Source organism: Carcharodon carcharias, chromosome 13 (genome assembly GCF_017639515.1).
Source record: "Carcharodon carcharias isolate sCarCar2 chromosome 13, sCarCar2.pri, whole genome shotgun sequence".
NCBI classification, from domain to species: domain Eukaryota; kingdom Metazoa; phylum Chordata; class Chondrichthyes; order Lamniformes; family Lamnidae; genus Carcharodon; species Carcharodon carcharias.
Window position 1 is genome coordinate 145040193 of NC_054479.1, and position 22004 is coordinate 145062196.

At 41.8% G+C, this 22004-nt stretch overlaps 1 protein-coding gene across 2 annotated transcripts in view; it reads left to right on the plus strand.

The window, feature by feature from the left end:
• The window catches only part of sema3ab (sema domain, immunoglobulin domain (Ig), short basic domain, secreted, (semaphorin) 3Ab), a 321287-nt gene that overhangs the window by 149528 nt on the left and 149755 nt on the right, over positions 1-22004 (plus strand). For both annotated transcript variants that reach the window (XM_041202609.1, XM_041202608.1), the window contains exon 4: positions 5256-5318. In XM_041202609.1, coding sequence (XP_041058543.1) covers positions 5256-5318 — 63 coding nt within the window. The remainder of the gene's footprint in view (positions 1-5255; positions 5319-22004) is intronic.

The following is a 22004-nucleotide window of genomic DNA, read 5'->3' on the forward strand; positions in this document are numbered from 1 at the left end:
CTCACGCCATCCAGAGGATTCAGGCCGGAAAACAGGAATAAACCAGCCATGTTCAGGTTTCCAGGCTGGGGAACCACAAGCGTCAGTATTTGGGCCTCAGTTATTTACATCTATATCAATGGTTTAGGTGAGGTGATTGAGTGTAATGTATCCAAGTTTGCTGAGTTTACAAAGTTAGGTCAGAGTATACACTGAGAGGAGGATGCAAAGAAGAATTTAGACAAGTTAAACAAGTGAGCAAGAGTGTCACAAATGTAATATAGTATGGAGAAAGAAAGCAAATGGCACGTTAGCTTTGATTACAAAGGAATTGGAGTATAAGAGTAAAGAATTCTGACTGTAATTTTATAGGGACTCAGTGAGTCCCCACCTGGAGTACTGTATTCCAATTTTGTCTCCTTACCTAAAAAAGGATACACTTGCCTTAGAGGGAGTCCAATGAAGGTTCACTAGGTTGCTTTCTAAGAGGAGGGGAACGTCCTCTGATGTGATTAAATAGGATTGGTCAACATTCCCTAGAGTTTAGAAGAATGAGATATGATCTCATTGAAACATATTTAGTTTTTAAGGGGCTTGACAGAGTAGATGTTTGGATGTTTCCCTTGCCTGAGGAGTATACAACTAAGGGGATCATATTTTCAGAATAAGGAGCCAGTCATTTGGGACTGAGGTGAAGAGAAATTTCTTCACTCAAAGTGTTGTGAAACTTTGGACTTCTCTATCCTAGAGGGCTGTGGTTGCTCAGTCATGGGGCTGCATTTTAAGGGAGGGCGGAACAGAAAGTCAACTGGAAGCCAGAATACGCTGTGGGTTAGGCTAACCTGGCTCGCAGTGGGTCTTCGGCCCTTCACTGGGGAGGAAGTCACGCCCTTGGGAGTTGCCACAAATCTGATTGGCCGGCAGCTCCAGCAGTCCCGGCAGTGCCAAGAGCTCAGTAGTGGGTGCTGCTGAGTCTGCAACCTGTCCCAAGAAGAAGACCCAATGGATCTCAGAGTGGGGAAGTCTGGGGTATTAGGAAGGGCAGGGGAGGTGGGGTGGAGTGGTGGGTAGGAAGAAAGGGTTGGATGCTATCTTATGGAGGCTGGTCCCCACTCCCAATGTGCAAAGGGCACCCCCGAAGATAGTACTCTCACTTCCTTCCTGCACTTTTAAATACTTTTTTTTCCCCTCCCCCCAGCCTGTCCATGCTAACTGTGTTATGACAAGGGCAGTGTATTATCAGGATCAATTGGCTTGTTGATGAGCTCAATTGAACCTTAATTATTTATTTGAATACGACAAGTGGGCTGCCAATTTTAGCGATTGTCCACCTATTGTGTTTTGTGGGTGAGCACAGGGGTGGATGGGAATGTGGCGGGCTGGGCATCCACCCTATTTTACTTGCCCACCCCCTCCCTGAAACCACGGCAGGGGTGTGTAAAACCCAGCCCATGGAGTAGATTGAAAACAGAGGGCGACAGATATTTGGATTTTATCAGAATCGAGATAATGGGAGAGTGTGGGAAGTTGAAGATCAAACACGATCTTAGTGAATGATGGAACAGACTCAAAGGGCAGAATGGCCTACACCGGCTCATATTCCTTTAGCAGGGACTGATGGGGCTTCACCCATGCTTGCTAATAGTGTTCCAAAAGATAACTTTTAGAAGGGTTCCAGCAAGACTCCTTCTTTATTGAAGTGAAGTATTTTGATTTCAGAAAATTCTTTAACACAAGCAAGTCATAGCAGGTTGTTGAGAATCCTGAAATGGAATATCCCTTTTGCTCTGGGAGACAGTTCAGCCCAGACGAGCTTCAATGTAAACAGAGAAAACTCAGCTCAGCTGTGGCAGGTGGATTTGCGAGATATACAACCATAGGAAAGTAATCCACAGCTTTGTGGTTGTCAAGTGAGTGGTTGACTTAGAAAGCACGCAACATTTCATTTAGGCAGTATAGACGTCTCACACTTCAAAGTAGAATACAAGCCTTAATTTTCAGAGCTTTATTGGATCACTGATGCCAAGGGGTAAATGCCGCTATGTTTTCTGAGGCAGCATTGAGTATCTTGCTCTGTGGTTTTGAGGATTCAAGTGAGAAATGTTAGTTTAAGCAGGCCTTATTGAAATAATTTTCAACTGTGCACACATTCAACTTTCTTCTCTCTATTTCAGGATTCCAAAGCTTTTTTTTCAATTTCTAAATGCTCATGAGTTCATCTCTACTTGGTTGCTGTCAGTCAGCTCTTTACAGCCATTCTTCGTCCACCCTGAAAGACAGCCAATGAAACATAGTCAGTTGTGCATGACCAGTCACACCTAAACCACACACAGTAGGGATTACTCAGTTACCTGTTTCCAAAAACTTGAAGTCTTAACAAGTTCCAGTGACAGCTCCTCTGTCTTTGCTGAGCTTGACTGAACTACCACTCCTACTCGGCAGACTGCAGGGTAGCTTAATAAATCCAGAAATTGTTCTGATTTAAAACAGTCATTGAGCTTTCCATTTGCAGTTGTCTTAATTCTGTAACTGTCTTAGTAATAATTGTCATCTCACAGTCTTTGTTCATTCAGAATGCAGCATGACTTCAACATTGCATGCTAATGATTAATTAATAACTTCCAAAACTTTGCATACTTATCAAAACATTCCTGTTGTCTTCTAACCTTTGAGTAGATTGACATTATAGATTCTACAAATCTTTGCAGAAAGCAACATTTCTGATTCACTGGGATCACACATTGGAAAATGATGGACTGTAAGCCTGCAATTAGTAGTGTATGAGATCTGTGAGCGTTGTAAAATCTATTCTATAATTATATAAATATATATATATATATATAAATGTATATACACTATACATACATATATTTACACATATATACAAATATACATATACTCAACTGAAGAGGAACAGCTCAAATAGTCAATTCCTGTTTGATGTGGTACAGTGAGCATTCTGGGGTTTGAGAGCGTATAATATTTTTACGGTGAAATTCATATCAGATTAGCAGTAACAGCGCAGTCTATTCTTGAACAAAAGAGGACTGTGAAGGTAATGTAATACAATATTAAATCATTAACAAAGACTGTTGCTCCCAAACTGTTAGGCTGAAGCAAGTTCTAATAAAGTAGAATTCTATTTTTTGTTTAATATTTTTAACTCTGGGAGCTCAGTTTAACTTTAAACCACCTTCACTAGAAAGATTTCCTGTTGTATGGGGCAGAATTGGATTAGTTGGTTCACCTGAATCCATTTTCTAATGAGCAAAAACAAATCCTAATAAAAACTGGAATGTTGCAAGGATAGATGACATAAGGAGTGAAAATGTTACTTTGAACACAGTCTTATGAAGGGTGGATTTGAAGCACATTGCTGGGACAGTGTAGAGTGAGCCCTACTTTGTATATTATCTATGCTGTTTTTGGCCTGTGAGAATTCAGTCAGTGAGAAAAATAAAAAATTAAACTCCATTTTGCACTGCCATCTCTTGATGAGCACAAACTTTGCACAAATAACTGAAATGGATCTTAGGCCTGAGTCTCAATCAGCCCAAACAAGTACCAGTAAATTCTAATCTCGGCAGCAGGGATAGGAGAAAAGAATTGTACTTTCTTAAAAGTACTTAACTGATCCCAATCGGCCACCCATTGGCATAGATGACTTTACATTCCTGGCACACCAAGCAATTCAAAATAAACATCGAGGAATTGTCTCTCTGGTCACATATTGGATTTGTCTGTCAAACAGTCCTGTAATTTATAAAGAAGGGAGGTCACTGGATAGAAAAACTCTATATATTTCATTTTGTTTAAAATAAACTTGACAATTCTGAAGTTCTAATACTTAGATTTCAGTTTAAAGATTAAGATAACTTAGCACTAAGTATTATCATACAAACATCTACATTGCATTTATAAACATCACAATATTACAATAGCAAAACGAGGACTTTAAAGTAAGCAGGTTAAGTGTTGTATGAATACAATGTTCTTGTATTTACTCCCCTCCCACCCTCATGCAGCGCTGATGAGTAACTTATTTCACTGATGTATTAGTTTATATATAATATAAATATTTGAAAAGGTGCCATTCTAAAAAGTTATTTGACCAAGTTTATCAGTGCATTGGAGATATTTCTGGAATTATTGATCCTTCCACCATCAATATTCTTGCAAAAAAGCATCATGTAAAACATTATGAAAATTGGTCATAAATTATAGATATGAATAATTTGTGCTTGTGAAAAAGATGAAGTGTATAATTTAAATATTAAAAATGCAAACTTCATATTTGTGTTGCTGAATGATTGTGAAACATTGTGCTTTGGCATCAAATTCTGCAGCTATTAAAGTAATTTTAATAAGCACTTATAGTTTACAGATGTCACAATATGAAGAGTAACAAGTTAATGATATAAAAAGTGCAGTCAATTTGTTATAGGGTTTATTCACTGCGGTTTTAAATTGCGGCATTTCAATTAGCATAAAAACTCCTCACGGTTTATTAGTCCCCATTTATGCTGTTAATTATTGTTTACAATTATTAAGAAAAAGCAAGAGAGAAAGAAATGTTTGTCATATCAATGGATTATTAGCTTTTGCTAAGTATAAAGCCTTATAAAGCAACAGAACATATCAGCCAAATTCAGTCCAGTTCTCATGTCTTTCCCATTTTCAGGTTTTCCTTGATTAACTTGCTGTAATATTTGGACCACAAGATGGTCTCTGTTACTAGTATTAGTCTGTTTGACAAATGCTCAGTTGATGAGGGAGGAGTTTGATCCAAACATGGTACATTGTATGCAGTATATGATGTAAAAGTTGCCATGGTCTATTGTATGTCCTTGTGTATACTCCACTTCTCCTAAACCTCCTTCCCTCAAACTCCAAACATTACGATTGAAGTAACTTATTTCCATTGATTTCGGTTATGCCAGGAAAGGTTAATAATGGTCAAAAAGCTTTTAAGACCAGAACCTGACTTCAAATCTCCTGAAAAGGAATTGGGAATTGTACGATCAGAGCTACCCAATCAGTAATAAAGGTCCATTTTGACCCTGTTTTACTGTTGCAATTGAGTTGCAGATCTTGGTAAACTGATTACAGTATGTGACTTTTCCAGTTTTGTTTTGATAGTTACTCGAATATCTGGAAAGTTGGTTTGGGTTTATTGGAACTGCTGGACCAGAAAAGACCAGGTATAGAGGAACTAAATTGAAAAGTGCCAATATTACACTAAAAAAAAATGTTCTTATTTTTTGGTTGACTTTCAGATTGTGTGGCCTCCAACACCCAGCAGGAGAAATGAATGCAAGTGGGCAGGAAAGGACCTTGTGGTAAGAATTACATTATACTGATATAATTTAGCATCAGTACATGCAACTAGTCAGTGTCAGTGAAACAATGCATGTGGACAAACTTCTCACTTTGATGATAAAGAATTGAAGATCTTGATGGGGGGGCTGTTACAAAAGAAGATGATGCTATTTGGTTGGATGTTTCCCTCTTTTATTAGTATACATGTGGTCAGGCTGGGTAGTGGGAAATGATCCATTGAGTTTTTCCAGTTAATTGGGGTCCTTGCACCTGAAGGAGGGAATGCTTCTCATTGATGAACACATTCTTTGTGCTGACATTGTGTTGGCATAAACCTAATCTGCCAGGAACCCCCTCACCCTCTGTGAGGCCCCATTAAAGTGTTGTACACAACCGTTGTCCTTTTGCATTGTTCAAAGAGTAGACAGCATGCTTTCCTTGCAGGTAAAAATGACAGACATTGAACAGCTAACAGCTTCTTGGGTTTTCAGGCTGACACAGTCTCAAGTCCAGCTGCAAAGTGAGGCAAGGAGCCAAATTTTAATATTAATTACATGGTGATGAAGACTTTACATGTCTATAATGTGGTCTAATTTTCCCATGAATCAGTAATTTGTAGTCAGGTCACTATACGTTTACAAAGTATCTGCTTACAATTTTGCTTCACAAAGCAGGTGGAGAAAATCTTGATCAGAGAGACAGCAATGATGTCTTGCCAACTTGTTCCACTCATCCATCACTATAACTATATCTAAAAGTGAGGAATAACTTACCTCTTGACCCAATTGTTACAACTTGTTGCATTGACATTGGTGATGGTTTTAGATTTCAACCTAGAAGATAAAACCCAATTTCACATCTGAAAGACAGATTTCTTTGATGTCTCAGTGAAAAAACACAAGTTTCTGCCTGCCAGTAAATTATTCCAATTTCTTTTTACAACATCTTTTAATTAACTGTGTTATGACACGCATTACAAGCAAGTACAAATTAAGAAATAATTATAGGGGAAACATTTTATCAACGTCTACTAACAGATATATTAAAAGCCTAAAAGTACCACCGTAGCTGAAGTACTCAATTATTTGCATGGAAATAGTTTGTGAGGTAGGGTAGTTCTCATTTGCATAAAATCAAGCATTGATTCCTTGGAGAAATGTCTGTCGAAATCTAATAAATTAAAATATGTTAGTTTAAACTTGAAAAACAAATGATCTACAAAGTATTTTATAAATCGACTTTAGAGAACGGTTTAGGGAGATATATGCTGAGGAAAGGCCAGTGGCAAAACCTTGGAATGAAAATCCTAAGGGCAAATATTTGAGTCAAAGCCTCAGCTGTTACCGAAACAGCTACTTTCACTGAATAAACAGTACCAGATCTTTACTGGATAACTGGAGGAAGCTGTGTGATGTAATGGAGTCTTTCATGAAGAGGAAAAGTGACTGATCCAGTCCTATCTCTCAGAAGCACACCTGTCAACTCATGCTATTGACAATACCCATGGTCAACAGCTCAGATGATTCTGTCCTCTGGCTGCATGAGGGTGCAAGCAGACATTCTGTCTCTGCACTCAGCATGTGTGTGTCATATGATATAACCCTTGACTCTTGGTCACACTTAACACACATCATAGTTGAATGTCTTACATTGTGACTTTGTGGATGTCAAGGATTATAGGTAACAACCACTGCCAAATGGAGGTTGTGTTTAATTGTTATGCTTTAAGCAGCAGTTTCAACTATTTGGACTTTGCCATCTTTGAGAATCTCACTGACAATCAGAGAAGTTGGCATTGATACACACGTTGATTATAGACAACAAAAAGGGATCTGAAGGCAGGAAAGCAACAATAAACCGTTCTGCAGAAGAGTCGTATGGACTCAAAACATTAACTGTGTTTCTCTCTCCACTATTGCTGTCAGACCTGCTGAGTTTTTTTCAGCATTTTCTGTTTTCATTTATAATAAAATCAGGCATGTGATTCATTGTGGCTGTGGGTATCAGGAAGAAAGTGTAGCTACCTAATGCTGGGAAAGTTTCATGAGATTTTGGTGCATTTCATAATTAGCGCTGAATCAAGTTGGATATCTACCAATTTTTCTTCTTGTTCGAGAGCAAACCACCCTGTGTAGATCTCCTTCCATTGTCAAGTGCCTAGAACAAAGAACAAAGAAAAGTACAGCACAGGAACAGGCCCTTCGGCCCTCCAAGCCTGCGCCGATCATATTGCCCGTCAACCTAAAATATTTTGCACTTCCGGGGTCCGTATCCCTCTATTCCCATCCTATTCATGTATTTGTCAAGCTGCCTCTTAAACACCACTATTGTACCTGCTTCCACCACCTCCTCTGGCAGCGAATTCCAGACACTCACTACCCTCTGCGTAAAAAACTTGCCCCGCACATCTCCTCTATAGTTTTCTCCTCTCACCTTAAATCTATGTCCCCTAGTAATTGACTCTTCCACCCTGGGAAAAAGCTTCTGACTATCTACTCTGTCCATGCCACTCATAATTTTGTAAACTTCTATCAAGTCGCCCCTCAATCTCCGTCGCTTTGGTGAGAACAATCCGAGTTTCTCCAACCTCTCCTCATAGCTAATAACCTCCAGACCAGGCAGCATCCTGGTAAACCTCCTCTGCACCCTCTCCAACGCCTCCATATCCTTCTGGTAATGTGGCAACCAGAATTGCACACAATATTCCAAGTGTGGCCTAACCAAGGTTCTATATAGCTGCAGCATGACTTCCCAGCTTTTATACTCAATACCCCTGCCGATGAAGGCAAGCATGCCATATGCCTTCCTGACTACCTTATCCACCTGCGTTGCCACTTTCAGTGACCTGTTGACCTGTACACCCAGATCCCTCTGCCTGTCGATGCACTTAAATGTTCTGCCATTTACTGTATAATTCCTACCTGCATTAGACCTTCCAAAATGCATTACCTCACATTTGTCTGGATTAAACTCCATTTCTCCGCCCAAGTCTCCAACCGATCTATATCCCCTTGTATCCTTTGACAATCCCCTTCACTATCTGCAACTCCTCCAACCCTCCAAGCTTAGTGTCATCTGTAAACTTACTAATTAGCCCAATTACACTTTCCTCCAAATCATTTACATATACTACAAACAGCAAAGGTCCCAGCACTGATCCCTGTGGAACACCTCTAGTCACACTTCTCCATTCAGAAAAACACCCTTCCACTTCTACCCTCTGTCTTCTATGACCAAGCCAATTATGTATCCATCTTGCCAGTTCACCTCTGATCCTGTGCGACTTTACCTTCTGTACCAGTCTGCCATGAGGGACCTTGTCAAAGGCCTTACTGAAATCCGTGTATATAACATCCACTGCCCTTCCATCGTCGATCATCTTTGTCACTTCCTCGAAAAACTCGATCAACTTAGTGAGACACAACCTCCCCTTCACAAAACCATGCTGCCTCTCACTAATACGCCCATTTGCTTCTGATTGGTAGTAAATCCTGTCACGAAGAATCTTCTCCAATAATTTCCCTACCACTGACGTAAGGCTCACCAGCCTGTAATTTCCTGGATTATCCCTGCTACCCTTCTTAAACAATGGAACAACATTGGCCATTCTCCAGTCCTCTGGGACCTCACCCATAGCCAGTGAGGATACAAAGATTTCTGTCAAGGCCCCAGCAATCTCCTCCCTTGCCTCCATCAGTAGATCCTATTTGGCCCCTTGGGACTTATCCACCTTAATATTCTTCAAGACGCCTATCACTTCCTCTTTTTTGATCTCAACATGATCCAGGCTATCTACACACTCTTCCCTAGACAAATCGACCGCAAAGTCCTTCTCTTTGGTGAATACTGATGAGAAGTATTCACTTAGTATCTCTCCCATTTCTTCTGGCTCCACACACAGATTCCCACCTCTGTCCCTGAGTGGGCCTGTCCTTTCTCTGGCTACCCTCTTGCTTTTTACAAAGGTATAAAAGGCCTTGGGATTTTCCTTAACCCTGGTTGCCAATGACTTTTCATGACCCCTTTTAGCCCTCCTGACTCCTTGCTTAAGTTTCTTTCTACTTTCTTTATATTCTTCACGGGCTTCATCTGTTCCCAGCCTTCTAGCCCTTACGAATGCTTCCCTTTCCTTTTTGACTAATCTCACAATATGCTTCATTATCCAAGGTTCCTGAAACTTGCCATACTTATCCTTCATCCTAGCAGGAACATGCCTGTCCTGAATTCTTATCAACTGACGTTTGAAAGCCCCCCACATGTCAGTTGTTAATTTGCCCTCAAACATCCGCCTCCAGTCTAGATTCCTCAGTTCCTGCCTAATATTGTTATAATTAGCCTTCCCCCAATTAAGCATCTTAACCCGAGGACTCCTGTTATCCTTATCCATCAGTACCTTGAAACTTACTAAATTATGGTCACTCTTCCAGAAATGCTCCCCTACTGAAACTTCAACCACCTGGCCGGGTTCATTCCCTAATACCAGATCTAGTATTGCCCCTTCCCTAGTTGGACTATCTACATATTGTCTCAGGAAGCCCTCCTGGATGCACCTTACAAATTCTGCACCATCCATGCTCCTAGCATTAAGTGATTCCCAGTCAATATAGAGAAAGTTAAAATCACCCACCAAAATAGCCCTATTGCTTTTACATCTTTCCAAATTTTAGATATGGGAGTGATCATTTTGTCTTGCACTGTGGGAAACAGGAGGCAATTAATTTGCAGTCAGTAATTCATGTGGCTATGGCTTATAAAACATGCTGCCCCTGGACATCTACTAGATCAGTACATCTAATTGTTTATTCCTTGATTCTGCCAGAAGTTTTATTAGTATTAGTTCCAGGAGAAGGAGCCATCAATGAAAGAATGTTTCCACTTATTTTCAGTACCTTTGACATTGGAGCCTAAGACCAAATTTATTGACATTTGGAAAAAGAACATCATTTGTCAAAATTCCACAGTTTATTTTCTTCCATTAACTTTAACTGACTGAAATACATTTTGACATCTGTATCAAATGTGGGACTGTGAATCTACTTAAATGATGTTGGAAAGCAACTGAGCTAAAAAGACTTATATTGAACATGGTGAGACCACAAGACAAAATGTTACTGCACTAAAAACAGAAAGTGGTTCAATAGGATTCAAGAAAGCATAATTAACTTGACATTTTGACAGAATTGATGACCCGACTTAGACTCTGATTTTAATCAGGGTAGATGGAGAATCTCCACCTGAGATAGTGACCCTTGCTCCAAGGAGAGAAAACATGGACCCTCGTGTTTGGCACGCTCCCCTCCCAGGCCCTGCCTATGTTACGATCTCGGAAGAGACCAGTAACTTTTTATTAAAATGTCTGAAATTCCAGTTGTTTACTAAAAGAATGAAGCCACAAGATTCCAGTTTAAAACAGAAGAATTTTTACTATACAAGAGTCGAGCAAAGCAAACTCTAAATACTATCTTAGATAACCTCCCATACTCTAACATTAAAATCAACATAAGTTAAATACAAATTAATAGGCAAATTGCAGTCAATTATAAACTATAAATGGCACATTAAATGGTATATACAACTAATACAGATCTTACAAATTGGCTCAACAGTCCACGCAGTGTTCACTCAGTTGCAAAGTTATTCAAAACTCTGTCTTCCTCATGAAGAATTTCAGCTCCTTTCTCTCTAGGAGCTAGTCTGATCCCCAGCCGACAGCAGCATACAACCAAACCGAGTTCCACAGGCACAATCTTCGCCACAAATAGCACATGTCTGCAAAACCTCTTCAACTCAGACTGGATGGTGTAGATCCACCAATGTTATCTTCAAGTAACAGAAACAGTTGCAGCAACTTATTCTCAGCTTCTGGATCTGGACTCCGCCTTCTTTAGCATGCCTGTACTGTACCACTGGACTCATCAACTGCTACCACTCAGCTTGGATGACTCTTCTTCCTTTAATATAGTCTCAACCAGTTTCAGTCTGCCCGGAAGATTTGGTTTCCCAATCTCAGTTCCAGTTTTCATTCCCTTAGAAACTGAGAAGGTCAGTTTCCTTTATCAAACCAATAGAACCATTGAAAAGTTACAGCACAGAAAGAGGCCATTCAGCCCATCATGTCTGTGCCAGCTGAAAAAGTAAAAAATAGCTAGCTGCCCATTCTATTTCAGCTTTCTAGCACTTGGTCCGTAGCCTTGCAGGTTACAGCATTTCAGGTGCAATCCAAATGCTTTTTAAATGAGTTGTGGGTTTCTGCCTCCATCACCAAACCAGGCAGTGAATTTCAAACACCCACCACCCTCTGGGTGAAGAAGTGTTTCCTCATGTCTCCTCTAATCCTCCTACCAATCACCTGAAATTTGTGCCTTTGTAACTGACTTCTCCACTTGGAAAACAAGTCTTTCTTGCCTACCCTATCTAGCCCCCTCATAATTTTGTACATCTCAATTAAGTCTCCACTGTTCTAAGGAAAACAACCCTAGCTTATCCAATCTTTCCTCATAGCTGCAAGTTTTCCAGCCCTGGCAGCATTCTTGTAAATCTCCTCTGTACTCTCTCCAGAGCAATTAAATCCTTCCAGTAATCTGGTGACCAGAACCTTGCACAAAATTTGAGCTGTGGCCTAACCAGTGTTTTATGTGGTTCCATCATTACATCCCTGCTCTTGTATTCAGTATCCCGTCCAATAAGGGAAAGCATTCCACATGATTTGTTCATTACCCTATCCACCTGTCCTACCACCTTCAGGGACCTGTGGACTTGTATTCCAAGGCCTTTCACTTCCTCAACCCCTCTCAATGTCCTCCCATTTATTGAATATTCCCTTGCTTTGTTTGCCCTCCCAAAATGCATCTCACATTACCTCACACTTTTCAGAATTGAATTCCATTTGCCACTTTTTGCCCACTCAACCAAACCATTGATATCATCCCGGAGACAATAACTATCCTCTTCACTATCAACTACACAGCCAATTTTTGTGTGATCTGCAAATTTCCCAATCATACTTCCCACATTTAAGTCCAAATCATTAATATATGCAACAAACAGTAAGGGACCCAACACTGCTGGAAACCGTTTTCCATTTGCAAAAACATCCATCAACAATTACCCTTTGTTTCCTTTCACTGAGCCAACTTTGGATTCAACCTGCCACCTTCCCTTGTATCCCATGAGATCTCACTTTTCTGACCAGCCTGCCATGTGGGACTTTGTCAAATACCTCACTAAAATCCATGTAGACAAGATCCACTGCACTACCCTCAACAATCCTCCTTGTTACTTGCTCAAAAAATTCTATTAAATGAGTAAGATGTGATTTTCCCTGAACAAAGCCATCCTGGCTATCTGTGATTAGTCCATTCCTTTCTAAGTGACAGTTTATCCTGTATCTCAGAATTGATTCGAATGATTTGCCCACCACTGAAGTCAGACTGACTGAACTATAATTTTCTGGCCTATCCTTCGCACCCTTTTCAAATAAAGGTACATCTTTCTCAGGCCTCCAAACCTCAGCTACCTCACCTGTATCAAGTGAGGATTGGAAAATGATCCTCAGAACATCTATTATTTCCTCCCTGGCTTCCTTTAACAGCCTGAGATACAATCCATCTAGCACTGGTGATTTATCCACCTTTGGGGATGTCAGTCCCTCCAGTCCTCCCTCTCTCACTGTGCTTATTGTATCTAATATTTCGCACTCTTCCTCTTTATCGAGGCTGTCTACATCATTCCTCTCCTTATTGAAGACAGAGACAAAGTACTCATTGAGAACCCTGCCCGCATCTTCAGCATCCACACCTAAGTGACTTTGTACATCTCTGTTGGCCTGACCCTTTCTTTAGTTATCCTCTTGCTCTTAGTGTACTAGTAAAATATCTTTGGGTTTTACTTCATTTAACCTGTCAACATTTTTTCATATCCTCCCTTTGCTTTCCTAATTTCCTTTTTTGCTTCACCCCTGTACTTTCTATCCTCCTCTAAGGTATATCAGCTTCCTTCTTTAGATTCCCTTTCCAATTTCTGTTTTCAGGTTGGGTCTGCCTCAAAAAATGCAGATTTCAATTGACTTGTCTCACTCTCTTTTAACTATTAAATGAGCAGCTGTGCACTACCAAAATTTTAAGTTCCATTGCATATTTCCAGCATTCACATTTATTTTCTTTAATTTTAAAAGTTATAGGAGGTTTATTTTGTTTATTTGTGCATGGGATGTGGGTGTCACTGGCTGGACCAGCTTTCATTGCCCATCCCTAAATGCCCTTGAGAAGGTGGTGGTGAGCTGCCTTCTTGAACCGCTGCAGCCCCTGTGGTGTAGATGCTGTTAGGGAGGGAGTGCCAGGATTTCGACCCAGTGACAGTGAAGGAATGGCGATATATTTCCAAGTCAGGATAGTGAGTGGCTTGGAGGGAAACTTCCAGGTGGTGGTGTCCCCATCTATCTGCTGCCCTTGTCCTTCTCGGTGGAGGAGGTTGCAGATTTGAAAGGTGCTGTTGAAGGGACCTTGGTGAGTTGCTGCAGTGCATCTTGTAGATGGTCCACACTGCTGTCTCTGTGCTTCAGTGGTGGGGTGAGTGAATGTTTATTGTGGTGGGTGGGATGCCAATCAAGTGGACTGCTTTCTTTTGGATGTCTTTTTTAATTCATTTACAGGATATTGGCATCCCGTAAATGACTAGGCCAGCATTTATTGCTTATCCACAATTGCCCTTGAGAAGGTAATTGTAAGCTGTCTTCTTGAACTTGAACTTGAACTTGGTGTAGGTACACCCACAGCTTCTTGAGTGTTGTTGGCGATGCACTCATCCAGGCAAGTGGGGAGTATTCCATCACACTCCTGCCTTGTGCCTTGTAGATTGCGGACGGGCTCTGGGGAGTCAGGAAGTGAGTTAATCGCACAGAAACCCAGCCTCCAACATGCTCTTGTAGCCTCAGTACTTAAATGTTCAGTTGTTGGTCAATGGTAACCCCCAAGATGTTGATAGTAGGGGATTCAGTGAGGGTAATGTCATTGAAGGTCAAGGGAGATGATTAGATTCTTTGTTGTTGGAGATGGCATTGCCTGGCATTTGTCTGGCACGAATGGCACTTGCCACTTATCAGTCCAAGCATATATTGTCCACGTTTTGCCACATGTGGGCACAGACTGCTTCAATGTCTGAGGAGTCACAAATGGTGCTCAGCATTGTGCAATCATAGGAAACATCCCCGCTTCTGACCTTATGATGGAAGGAAGGTCATTGATGAAGCAGCTGAAGATGGTTGGGCCGAGGACACTACCCTGAGGAACTCCTGCAGTGATGTCCTGGAGGTGAGATGACTGACCTCCAACACCAACAACAATCTGCCTTTGTGCTAGGTATGACTCCAACCAGTGGAGAGTTTTCCCCCTGACAACCATTGATCCCAGTTTTGCTAGGGCTCCTTGATGCCACACTTGGTTAAATGCTGCCTTGGTGTCAAGGGCAGTCACTCACATCTCACCTCTGGAGTTCAGCTCTTTTGTCCATGTTTGAACCAAGTCTGTAATAACGTCAGGAGCTGAGTGGCCCTGGTGGAACCCAAACTGGGCATCAGTGAGCAGGTAATTACTGAAGTGTCACTTGATAGCACTGTTGATGACCCTTTCCATTATTTTACTGAGGATGGAGAGTAGACTGGTGGGGCGGTAATTGACCAGGTTGGAGTTGTCCTGCTTTTTGTGTACAGGACATACCTGGGCAATTTTCCACATAGCCTGGTAGATGCCAGTGTTGTAGCTGTACTGGAACAGCTTGGCTAGGGGTGCGGCAAGTTCTGGAGCACAAGTCTTCAGTACTATTTCTGGAAAATTGTCAGGGCCCATAACCTTTGCAGTATCCAGTGCCTTCAGCTGTTTCTTGATATCATGTGGAGTGAATCGAATTGGCTGAAGCCTGGCATCTGTGATGCTGGGGTCCTCCTGAGGAGGCTGAGATGAATCATCCATTCGGCACTTCTGGCTGAAGAGTTTTGCAAATGCTTCAGCCTTATCTTTTGCACTGATGTGCTGGGCTCCTCCATCATTGAGGATGGGGATATTTGTGGAGTCTCCTCCTCCAGTGAGTTGTTTAATTGTCCACCACCATTCACAACTGGATATGGCAGGACTGCAGAGCTTAGATCTGATCCATTGGTTCTGGAATCACTTCGCTATCTCTCACTTGCTGCTTATGCTGTTTGGCACGCAAGTAGTCCTGTGTTATAGCTTCACCGGGTTGACACCTCATTTTTTTTAGGTATGCCTGGTGCTGCTCCTGACATGCCCTCCTGCACTCTTCATTGAACTAGGGTTGATCCTCTGGTTTGATGGTAATGGTAGAGTAGGGGATATGCCGGGCCATGAGGTTACAGATTGTGTTTGAGTACAATTCTGCTGTTGCTGATGGCCCACAGCACCTCATGGATGCTCGGTCTTGAGTTGCTAGATCTGTTCGAAATCTATCCCATCTAGCATGATTGTTGTGCACCACAACAGCATGGAGGGTACCCTCAAAATGAAGATGGGACTTTGTCTCCATAGGGACTGTGCAGTGGTCAGTCCTGCTGATACTGTCATGGACAGATGCATCTGCGGCAGGCAGGTTGGTGAGGATGAGGTCAAGTATGTTTTTGCCTGTTGTTGGTTCCCTCACTGCCTGCCACAGACCCAGTCTAGCAGCGATGTCCTTTAGGACATGGCCAGCTCGGTCAGTAGCGGCACTACTGAGCCAGTCTTGGTGATGGACATTGGCGACCCCACCCAGAGTACATTCTGTGCCTTTGCCACCCCCAGTGCTTCTCCAAGTGGTGTGCAACTTGGAGATGCACTGATTCATCAACTGACTGTGGTGGGGGGAGGCGGTAGGGGGTAAGCAGCAGGAGGTTTCTTTGCCCATTTTTGACCTCATGCCATGAGACTTCATGGTGTTTGCAGTCAATATTGAGGGCTCGCAGTGTATCTCCCTTCCAATTGTATACCACTGTGCTGCCACTTCCGGTGGGTCTGTCCTGCGGTGGGATTAGACATACCCAGGGATGTGTTTGGGACATTGTCTGTAAGGTATGATTCCATGAGTATGACAATGTCAGGCTGTTGTTTTACTAGTTTCTGGGACAGCTCTCCCAATTTTGGCATAAGTCCAAGATATTAGTAAAGAGGTCATTGCAGAGTTGACAGGGCTGGGTTTTCTGGTATCGTTTCTGAGGTTGATGCCGGATGGTCTATCCAGTTTCATTCCTTTTTAACTTGGTAGCAGTTGGATACAACTGAATGACTTGAAAAACCAAATTCAAAGGGCATTTAAGAGTTAACCACATTGCTGTGGGTCTGGAGTCGCGTGTAGGCCAGACTATGGCATTAGTGAATCAAATGAGTTTTTACACCAATCAATGATGGTTTTGTGGTCACTGTTATGAGACTAGCTTTTAATTGAATTTACGTTCCACCAGCTGCCTGGGTTGGATTTGAACCCATATCCCCAGAGCGTTGGGCTGGGTCTCTGGATTACTAGTTCAGTGGTGTGACCACTACACCAGCACCTCCCCCAATCTAAAACCACAGACAAAAATGCATTTGTTGTCCCAAATCAATATGATTCAGATTCTCTAACACTTTGCTGCAAACAAAAACATTTAACTGGATTTTAAAATGTTATTTATGAGCCAGAAGAGCTGCTGATAGTCTTGTATATGATCGATTTAGGGAGAAAATGAACATGTTTGTGAAGAAAATTGAGCGGATAATGGAAATTTTCACTTTTTTTTCTGTCTCTTCCTGCTGTGCATAATGATTGCATAAGCGGTGAAAGTTGTTAATGAGCTTCAAAATAGCAACACCGCATGAGGGAGAATAATGATCCAGGGCAGGTCACATTGGGAAAGCTCTAACTTTAGAAATGGATGTTCACAATGTTAGTGAACAAGTGTTTAATGTGTTGACAACATATTCCTACCGATTTAGTGCAGGTGCTAATTCGTTTAAAATAAATGGATTAAGATAGCAATCCAGAAAACGTCATGTGAATTCATTAAATACTTACTAGTTTGGCAGACAGTTATTTTTCTGCTTTTGCCATTTGTTGTAAAAATATATCGGAAACACTTTCACCTGAAATGGACATGAAGTCAGTTGTGTTGTCTTTGCTGGCATGATGCCTGAACTATTCTGAGGCCTGAGTCTCTGACATAAACGGACGAAGGCTGCTCACCCATTGAAAAGTCAAGGGTTAAAGCTGGAACTCATGACATGGTCTGAAGCAATGGGCCTTTGGAATGGAATGGCTTTTAATTGTGAAAATCTCCACTGGTTAAAAAGGTTTTAATGTTCTCCCTTTCAAGTGAAAGCTTTCACCCCCACCAGCACAAACTCAATCCAACCCAGCCGAGGAAGTGAAAGGACAATGTTATAATCCAGCCCATCAGAGAGTCTCTCCGATTTACTGATTTCTGACAGTGACTGATTCCTCCTACCTGAAACTCTGCAATTTACAATCTTTGTCTAAAAGAACCTAGTTGTATTTAAAGTCCATAAAGTCAAATCCTTAAAGTACACAGAGCAAATGATTCAATGTTTGAAACATAGAATATCTGAATGACTGCACAAATGTCAAGGGGCTTCTTACAGAATGGTTGTGGTGTTTATCTGTGATTATTGACATTTATTCCAATAGGATGTATCAGTGGAATCTTTTTCTACTGGTCTAATTTTTTGCATTCTGGTGGTGAATGGTGCAGTGGAGAGTACCAGCTGAATTTCTATCTGCAATCTGAATGTTAATCACCCCAAGCAATATTTTAAACATTTGATATTGTCATGTATCACTATATCCACATCCCTGGGATCTATTCAGCCAAATACATTAAAACAGATCAATGAACTCTTGGATGTTTCTTCACCTGGTGCTTAATGAATGAGGTATTAACCTAAAATAATAAGCGGCTTTTACCATCTCTAGTTTACTGAAGTTTCATGGATCTGCTACCATGGAAGCTGAGAAAGCTGCCATTGTGGCTGTGTTGCAAAGCATCATATCACTCCTGCACTTTGTCCCTGCACAGAGCCTTAGGAGCGTTGAGAATCAGTGTGACCGGAGCACCCCTGATCTCCTCCCTCAGGACGTGCTCCTGCAGACCTGCTGTGTGCTTGGATCTGAAAAACACCCTTCTTCCCCTCACCTAGTAGTTCCAGCTTACTCCATTTTTTTGCTGCTCTCCCTTGTGCTCCAACACCAAAGCAGACCACCAGACTCTCCGTGTTCTCCAGAACCACTATTCTGTCTGTGTGCTCCAGAACCACCGGACTGTCTGTGTTCTCCAGAACCAGCAGACGACTGTGTGCTCCAGAACCACCAGACTGTCAGTGTGTTCCAGAACCAGCAGATTGCTATGTGCTCCAGAACCACCAGACTGTCTGTGTTCTCCAGAACCAGCAGACGACTGTGTGCTCCAGAACCACCAGACTGTCGGTGTGTTCCAGAACCAGCAGATTGCTGTGTGCTCCAGAACCACCAGACTGTCTGTGTTCTCCAGAACCAGCAGACGACTGTGTGCTCCAGAACCACCAGATTGTCCGTGTGTTCCAGAGCCAGCAAATTGCTGTGTGCTCCAGAACCACCAGACTGTCCGTGTTCTCCAGAACCACTAGACTGTGTTCTCTGGAACCATCAGCCTGCCCATGAAACTGCAGAGAAACTGTTTTGAAATCAAAAAAGCAGAAGCAAATATCTATGAGTAGAACTTAGAAATTCATTATAGAAGCAGAAAAGTGGCCTAAAAACACCCAGAAACAAACGCAAATAGCTACTCACCTTCATGTAATGGATGAAGTTTTAAATAACTCTGCTGTAGGTTCCTTGCTGTGCATTAGCACCATGAGTTGCTGAACAAGTTTATTATATTTCTTTCAATTCATTTTCAGGATGTGGGCATCGCTGGCAAGGCCTGTATTTATTGCCCATCACAAATTGTCCTTGGGAAGATGTTGGTGAGCTGCCTTCCTGACAAATTAGTGCCGTGCTCAGCCATTACAGAAGCTGGTTAACAAGTGTTGTGAATCTGGAGTCACATATAGGCCAGACCAGAATTTAAATTCAGCTGCCATTAGGATCCACGGCCCATCCTGCTGAAACTTTACTATCAGACTTTTAGCACCTACTGTACACGTTTACACCTTGAAGACATGCGCAGTACAAACACATTTCCAGACTCCTATCCCATAGTTTAACTTGGCCACAGGCTAATCTTGTAGCGATCTAACTACAAAAATCAAATCAAGATTCCTATCAAGAAATAAAATGGCAGTCACTGGATTTTCAGTTCCCTAAACCTCTTATATCACAGCTGTTTGGTTGTATATGCATCAATTGAATGAAAAAGAAAGAAAATTGGGTTGTCCAAAGGAGCTATGTAAATGCACAATTTTCTTTCTCTTTCAAAAGTGCAGAGTTGTAAGGAAATTATGTGAAAATCACCCAATTAAACAATTTCCAAATACTCTTTACTTGAAACGGCAGGGTTCAATATACTCAGGTAATAAGTCGACCATAAGAAAGGTGGATGTGATGTGAAATTACCCATCACTTGTTTTGACAGAGGAATGTTCATGTTGAACACACATATTTAAAGCTTTATTGCATTTCAAATGATCTTGTATGAATTTGTATTGCGTGTTTGCTTTGCTTTATGGGCTGTAGAATGAATCCCTTATAAATCTCTCAGAGATTCTCACTTGAATGTTAACCTGGACAGGGATATTGGTAAGATCCACCCTATGTTTATCTATAACACTTTATAGAAGATTCCGGGGTATTGAGGTATTCAAAGGAAGAACAAGGATGTCACATTATTTGGAAGGTGTGCGTCTCAGTGGGGTAGAGGAACAAAGGGATCTCGGAGTATAAATACACCAATCACTGGAAGTTGCTCCACAGGTTAGCAAGGCCATAAGGAAGCAAACCAATCGCTGGGATTATTTCTCAAGGGGTAGAATTGAAAAGTAGGGAAGTTATGCTAAATCTTTATCAAGCACTGGTTAGACCACGCTCAGAGTATTGTGTGCAGTTCTGGGCACCAGATTATAAAAAGGTTATAGAACACCTGTAGAGGATGCAGAAAAAAATTACAGGGATGATATCAGAAATGTGTGGGCATACAGGTCAGGAAAGGGTTGACAAGCTGGGTCTCTTTTCTCTTAAAAAAGAAAGGCTGAGGGGTGATCTAATAGAAGTTGTTAAAATTATGAGAAGTGTTGACAGAGTGGATATCGAGTATTTATATGGCTAGTCCAGTTCAGTTTCTAGTCACTGGTAACCCTCAGGATGCTGATGTGGGATTCAGCAATGGTAATGTCATTGAATGTCAATGGGAGATAAATGGATTCTCTCTTGATAGCTTAGCCCAGCACTTGTGTTGTGGGAATGTTACATGGCACTAATCAGCCCAAGCTTGAATATAGCCCAGGTCTTGCTGCATTTGGACATGAATTGCTTCAGTATCTGAGAGTCGTGAATGGTGCTGAACATTTTGCAAACATCCCCACTTCTGACCTTATGATGGAAGGAAGGTCATTGATGAAGCAGCTGAAGATGGTTGGGCTGAGGACACTACCCTGAGGAACTCCTGCAGTGATGTCTTGGAAATGAGGTGATTGACCTCCAACAACCACAACCATCTTCCTTTGTGCTAGGTATGACTCCAACCAGTGTAGAATTTTCCCCCCTGATCCCCATTGACTTCAATTTTACAAAGATGCCTTAATGTCACCCTTGGTCAAGTGCTGGCTTAATGTAAAGGACAGTTACTCTCACCTCACCTCTTTTGTCCTTGTTTGGATCAAGGCTGTAATGAGGTCTGGAGCCGAGTACCCCGATATAATCAAACTGAGCATTGGTAAGCAGGTCATTGATGAGTAAGTGACATTAGATTGCACTCTTAATGACAACCCCTTCCATTACTTTACTGGTGGTTGAGAGTAGACTGATGGGACGATAATTGGCCCGGTTGGATTTGTCCTGCTTTTTGTGGACAGGACACAGATGGGCAATTTTCCACATAGCTGGGTAGATGCCAGTGTTGTAGCTGTACTTGAACAGCTTGGCTAGGGGCGCAGCAAGTTCTGGAGCACAAGTCTTCAGTACTATTGCCGGAATATTGTCAGGGCCCATAGCCTTTGCAGTATCCAGTGCCGTTTCTTGAATCTGTGATGCTGGGGACCTCCGGAGGAAATCGAGATGGATCATCCAAACAGCACTTCTGGCTGAAGATTGTAGCAAATGCTTCAGCCCTGTCTTTTACACTGATGTGTTGGGCTCCCCCAACATTGAGGTTGGAGATATTTATGGAACCTCCTCCTCCAGTTCCTTGTTTAATTGTCCATCACCGCTCATGACAGGCAGTGGCAGGACAGCAGAACTTAAATCTGATCTGTTGGCTGTGGATTTGCTTAGCTCTGTCTATTTAATGCTGCTACCACTGTTCAGCATGCACATAGACTTGTGTTGCTGCTTCACTAGGATGCCACCTCACTTTTATGTATAATTGGTGCTGCTTCTTGCACGCTCTCCTGCACTCTTCATTGAACCAGGTAATGGTAGAGTGGAGGGTATGCTGTGTCATGATGCTACAGATTATGATTAAATACAATTCTGCTGCTGATAATGCACAGTACCTCATGGATGCCCAGTTTTGAGTTTCTAGATGTGTTATGAATCTA